General features: G+C 40.2%; 1 protein-coding gene across 1 annotated transcript; it reads right to left on the bottom strand.

The window, feature by feature from the left end:
- Window positions 1-1,854: 1,854 nt before the first annotated feature.
- Window positions 1,855-6,084, bottom strand: LOC149393458 (S-adenosyl-L-methionine-dependent methyltransferases superfamily protein). The gene is made up of 8 exons (XM_089616915.1): window positions 5,932-6,084; window positions 4,560-5,022; window positions 4,301-4,465; window positions 4,019-4,201; window positions 3,265-3,859; window positions 2,749-2,861; window positions 2,412-2,632; window positions 1,855-2,318 (listed from the first exon to the last, which is right to left on the bottom strand). The coding sequence occupies exons 2-8, from the start codon at window positions 4,830-4,832 to the stop codon at window positions 2,018-2,020; spliced, it is 1,851 nt and encodes a 616-aa protein (XP_089473041.1). The 5' UTR covers window positions 4,833-5,022; window positions 5,932-6,084; the 3' UTR covers window positions 1,855-2,017.
- Window positions 6,085-6,749: the final 665 nt, after the last annotated feature.

The raw sequence follows: 6,749 nt of genomic DNA, 5'->3' as shown, positions 1-6,749 counted from the left end.
CATCAACAGTAACTGGGGCTTGCCACCTGTGTATCACAGCCTTCTAAGTTCTGCTGTCAAGGGATTTCATAAAGGCGCTCATGCGGACTTTCCAGTAACCATAGTTGGTTCCATCAAGTACTGGAGGGCGATTGACCGAACCTCCCTCTTTGGAACTATCCATATCTGGTAATCAGAAAAAAAAAATCCAGGAAACCACCAAAAGATCTAGGTGCCTGCTCTGATACCAATTGAAATTCTGATTAGTCGCGAAGACAAGATGTCGCACACAACGTGTTGACAATATGTCCGACAACTTGCTTGAACACAGATTATGGATAAGTAACAAACAGTGTAAAAACAAAGTACACACGATATGGTTACCCAGTTCAGTGAAACACACCTACGTTTGGGGGCACTCTGCCAGTGGAAAGGATTTCACTATCTTGTAGTCAATAGTACACGCAAGGTTTATATATGATTACAATCATCAAATCAATAAAACCTAGAGATTATTACCACCAGTGAATACCTAGTCAGGGAGTCCCCCGGAATTTGAGCTCCGTCTCAATTCCACCCTTCGAGCAACTGCCTGGCTCGGATGACTTTCAGTCTTCAGCTATTCGTGAACCTTCAATCACGCGAACACAAAACCCAACTCTCACAGACACTCAATCTTTGTGGAATAGTGTTTGAGAGAATACACCGCTATCAACAAAACAAAGCCTCCCAGTCCGCCGGTCTTGCACGTCTAAGAGCTCTAAGTGTTTTATCAAAAGCGTCAAGGCTGCTAAGGGAGAGCGCATGGCTTTTATAGCAGCTGCACAAGCCTGGAAGTGAATCTAGGGTTTCCTTACCTAGCCTCAAACGAATATCTCATAATCAAGTCACCAGCGAGGCAAATATCTCACAATGAAGACAGCAGCGAGGCAATATCTCATAATCAAGTCACCAGCGAGGCAATCTGTCAAAACTGGAAACTTGCCTGAAAAAGACTGCACGCAGGAGGAAAGATGTCACACCAGAAGTAGAAGCATAACGACCGACATCTTTCCAAACAACTTACACTAAAAAATAAAGCCCACATATATCGTAACAACACATCGGATCTTGGACGAAGTCATCGGATTTTGACCGAAACCATCGAAGACCATCGGACTCATCGGACCCATCGGATTTGGCGAAATCCATCCGAAAAATCCGGTGATATTCATCGGATTTTGTCCAAAAAATTTAAAACCCTAACTCCTAAAAAAAACCTTCTAAATTTGATTAAAATCATCAAACACTAACAAATCATCACTCTAATCCACTATTCTAACTATCCAACAACACCAAAAACACAAAAATAAGATCAAAATCTAAATTTTTTCGTCATTTTGATCTATGGAACTTTGAACCCGGATTTCGACATTGAAGAACCTTGAACGCGGGACATAGAGGTGGTAGCTCGTCGGACTTGCTTGGATTTGCTCGATGCGTCATTCAAGATGATCGTCTCTTAATACAAGTTGGCGGGAACAATAGTTAAATGCTTTATTTGAAATTATGGATATTTTCGTCAAAAAATTGAATAAAAATCCAATTTTGGACATTATTGAATTAGTAGATCTAAATTGGATATTTTGAGATTGTCTAAAAAAATGAAATTTTGAGTCAGGAATCAGAAATTGGCACTAACTTCGCAGAATCAATTAAATTCCATTTTAGCTTTTGATAAAAAAAAAAAAAAAAAAAAAAAAAAAAAAAAAAAAAAAAAAATCCATTTTAGCATAGAATTCATTTTTTTTATTTATTAAAAAAATTTCTTAATGGCATATATCATGAAGTCTACCGCATATCTACATAATAATATGAAGAATAGCCCCTATAACGAAGCGGAAGGTAATCAATCCCTTCATAGCTTGAAGCTAAAATCAATACAATTGGCGGGGTAGAAAAATTAACTGCAATGTAAAGTAAACAATCGTTTAATGCTACTAAATGTAATTGCTGGGATTGTACTCTGTTTCGCTAATCCCTTGATGAATAATATTTCTCATTCTGTGTCACGTAGACTCTCACTCGTGAGCCACAGTTTCTTCTGGATGATCAAGACAACGTCCTCTTCACCTTGGTCGGAGGCCACGGGGTCCCAGTGCAAAGCGGCCAGATAATTTTTCACAAGATCGATCACCGACTGTTTGTCTCTGATGATTACGAAACCGGTGGGCCTTAAAATTCGATCCATCTCGATCAGGAGATCCTCGGGGCTGCATTCTTTCCTCTCCACGTCCGAGAACACGGTCCAGGCGTGGAGTAGATCATAAGTCCGAGGGTAGGTCGAAAAGCTTTCACACCTGTCGTAAATATAAAAAATAAAACAGCCGGTAAATTAGTCATTTAACCCGAGACTAAGTAAAAGGCAGTAATCAATCACACATTATTCATACCAGCTATGAACGGTGCCGATTAGGCCTCTGTCGTACACCAACTTGAGATTATTGGGGCCCTCTTCGGGGACGACGTTCATAACCCAAACTGGCTTGTCCTTAAGAGCAGTTGCGAAGGAACCCATTTCTGTTTTCATGTCCATGATATTCCTCAGCGTGTTGGATTCAATCTTTGGACTCAACAGATTCCAATAGTTGTCGACTCTTTGCCGCCAAAGTTCCTGCACAGCATGAATCATTGGTAAACTGTTGTGCTGTGGCTAAGAAATGAACTGAAAATAAGCAAAACTTTGGTTTAAATAAATGATATGTTAATGGTATGTAGTCATTTGATTACCGTGTCCTTTTCGAACCTATCGCTTGAATAGCCAAAGTCGGCAAGGCGGGGAGGCGGGGATGTCAATCTTGCTGGCCATGGTGCCAGACCACTACCCTTGGTACTGTGGTCATCTGAGAAAAAAGAAATAGCCCATTTGTTAGAAGATAGTTACATAATACTGACCCAAATTTTGGTTAACCTAATCATTATACGGCTTCTAATATATTTTTATATTTGAGAGGAGAATAAAGGCAGGACACAAAAATTGCTTTTAGTTTGTGGCATGTGTATGGGGATAACTATTGAATCAAAATTCAAGAACTCATTGTGCAGTTGTCTTCACATTCGCCGAGTGATCCTTCAAGACATCATGGTGGCAAGTTAGAAATACCTGGCGATAAGGTGTTAAAAGTAGGCAGTAACACGTACTAACCAAGTCACATAGACATGTTTAACTAAAAAAAATAGATGCAACCTCATGCATAAAAGAAGATAAAATAAATAAATAATGAGAAAGCCAAGTAAATGACTTACGGTCTGAGTATGGTGTAATACAAGCTTCCATGGGGACACCCCAAACTGCATCAGGATCGTCGTCGGGTTTGCAGAGAGGAGGCAACACGTCAGGTTCTCTTGAGTGGTAACATTCATTTGTTAAAGGTTTTTGCCAAACGACGGTTTGGTCCCTCTTTGCAGCAATTCTCCAACACATTCTCTCAACAAAGGCACTCATCTGCTTCCATATCTTGAGATCCTCTTCGTCCTGTGCATAGGCTTCGGGTGAAGAGTAGGCAAAATAGCCTCCCGGTCTCAGTACCCTATCCAGCTCAAGAAGAAGAATACCATCTCTCTGGAGCCAATCGATTCTACAACGGGAACAGTGAGCAAGCTCAAAAGATCTGCTCGGGTAAGGAAGTCTCTTGGTCCCCAAAACACCAAGATACGCAGGAATTCCTCTTTCTAGAGCAAATTGGATTTGGTTTTGATGCACATCGTTGGGTGCTAAGGACACTGCTATGATGTTAGAGGACAGAAGATAGGCTCCAAAGCTTGCAACTCCGCAGCCAACATCAAGAACAGTTCGCAACTTTCCTTCGTTGTTCATGTTGTTCTTTGAAAAGTTGAGCATCTGCCATTTGAAATTACACATTTGTCATTGCTAGTTGCACCATTTAAATTTTAATTGAATACATAAAACTTTATAAAGTTAAAACTGCATATAAGGGGGATGTTTTCCTAACTCAATTGCAAGAACGTTCCATGGTTTTCATCATGTTGGAAACCTTACTTTTGCAATCGAAGCAATGTACTTATCAGCTCCGTAGTGAAAATGTGTGCCTCCGCCGGGAAACTCTATTCTTTCACCTTTAACAACCATCCAGTTTTGGTCAGATTTCTCGTGGGCAAGGTGAGTGTGGGGTATATTGGCTTTCCAGACTTCATCTCTGCTCTCCGGCCATTTGATTGGGACCTAAAATATATCCCACAAAAGAACACAAGATAGAATTTAATTTATGAAAAATAGCACATATTCAAAACAAATTCGTCTCATCTTGAAACAAATCATCACCTTGTATCCAGCTGGAGGAGGGATCAAGCAATTGTACCGCCTTTCAGCAGGAGGGCAATGTCTTTCATAGTGCTCCATCACCGATAGATCAAGCTTCAATCTTAGCTGGTAGATAAGATGTCTGTCCAGGCATGGAATCAATTCCGAATGCCGGTCATCGCACACCTTTTAAACCAAATTAGGCATAACAAAAACTGTTAGAATATGCAGGTCAAGCAAAATAAAATTTATTATTATTATACTGTAGCTTAGGACTCACGGGGAAGCTCTTTGGGGTGATATCATCCGGTACATCTTCTTGGTCAAGCTGTTTTGCAAATGATTCCTGTTTCCCCTCGGTATCTTCATCGCCACCCAAGTACCCGAGCCTCCTCAGAGATCTGCTGCCATATTCTAAAGCAGAAGTGCCATGGCTTTGAGAGCCAAAGATTGATCCATAGTACGTGTACAGAAAACCGAGAAAAACCGCAATGACACACAGAGCAGTGATCAAACGTTTCTTTTGGGAACCATCGGATCTTCCCCTCATCATTTGAGTAGTTTGCCAGGATTTTCCTCAAAAGAAGATAATTTTAAGTCCTCTTTCGATATCTAAATAATCAATGACACGGTTCTCATTTCACAAAGATGCCTTTCAAGAAAAACCTTAAACGTTGTGATTATCCGAGGCCTCCTAACAGCTCTTATTACTACAAACAACACCCAATCTAGGAATAATCAACCTGTAAAAATTACATGCAAACAATAGTGTCATTATTAAGAACCAAACAAACTCACATAAAAAAAAATAAAAAAAAAATAAAAATAGAACAACTGATGGTAAATTGGTTCCCAATTTTCTGACAGATTGCAAATCTTACCAACTAAATTAAAGAAGAGAAATTGCCCATCACCAATTTCATAACATTTTTCCACTTTTCACCAAAAGACTAATTTGACCCAAAATGCCACCATCTATATCAACAATGTTGATATCTATTTTTGCCTATCATTTTAGTTCAAATTAGTCTTTTGGTGAAAAGTGGAAAAAATGTTATGAAATTAGTGACAAATGGGGCCATTAACTCGTAACAGTCTCTTGAACATGGATAGACAAACAGTACAATACTCAAGAGAATATATACATGAAACAGACTTTTACCAATCTGACAAATCATCGGAACACGGTTATACCAAATTAATTTGATACACACTCACTCTCGCTCATTACACTGGTTACATACCATTGGAAAACAATCCATCTTAATAGTTGATATTGCTATGCTTGGCATATTTCGAAATATCCAAAACTCAAGAAATATCCAAAACTCAAGCACTATGATAAAAAGCAATATGTATTGTTAAGCCAGCTAAACCTATCACTAACCATTAACTTATAGCCGAACAGAGAAACGAAAGCGATTTGCACCGACAAAAATAGCACGAATCGACTAACAATTTTACGCGATGAAATGCCATTTTTGTAACAGAAATATACATATATAATCCACTCACAATCGAATTCAATGAGCGAAACCAAGAACAGAAATCAAAAAGACCCATTGAAATAACCAACAGATAATCACTGAAACGTACATAAAAGCATGAAAGATGAAACTTTAGATATCGATGCAGCCGAAAGAAAATCTCACCGAAATCTAACTGAAATGTGGCTCTGCTTGTTCGGAGAGAGAGAGAGAGAGAGAGAGAGAGAGATCTGAGAAAAAGGAATGTGAAATGATTTTACTAAATTCGGGATTTGGGTGAGAGAAAGCGTAACAGCGAAATAGCTTTTTGTGTGTGTGTGTTCCAAGTATTTAAATACCGTTACCGTTCCTGTTCCGAGCTTTCGAATTTACTGGTAACCCCCCGTACCGTAAAGGAATACCGGGGGAAGCAGGAAAAAAAAAGGAAACCGGTACCGTTGAACTTACCGTTACCGTAGAAAAATACCGTCAAATACCGTATTTACCGAGGGGAATTCAGAAAAGAAATATTCAAAATAACATACAAAGTACGTAGATTATATAATTATGTGAAAAAAGATTTAATTGTAATAAAAGTTAATGATTATTTTATAAAATTAACAAAATCTTTGTTATTTAGCAAAACACAAATTTGCTCATGACCAACCCAAATTAATTGGGCCCATGGGCCAAAGACATAAAACAAAAACTAAACCCTAGTTGCTTCCTACTCTCTCTCTTTCCTCTGCGCTCTCCCTCTCCTCTGCTCTCTCACTCTCCTCTGCTCGCTCTCTCTCCTCATCCAGATCCCGCCGAGAGCCCAGCCGCGCCGAGACCCCGCGAGCGCCGAGACCCCGCGAGCGCGAGCTCCTCTCTCCTGGGCCGAGCGCCGAGCGCTAGACCCCGCGCGCGCGCCTCCGCTGGTTCGCGCGACCAGCCGCCGCCGCCACCGCTCCCTCTCTCCCTCTCACCTGGTTTCTCTGAGCCGCGCTGACTCGGACCGG

This window comes from Urtica dioica, chromosome 6 (genome assembly GCF_054948205.1).
Source record: "Urtica dioica subsp. dioica isolate 48M chromosome 6, U.dioica_male_clone48M_v1_H2, whole genome shotgun sequence".
NCBI lineage: Eukaryota > Viridiplantae > Streptophyta > Magnoliopsida > Rosales > Urticaceae > Urtica > Urtica dioica.
This window is presented reverse-complemented; position numbering and strand designations above follow the sequence as displayed.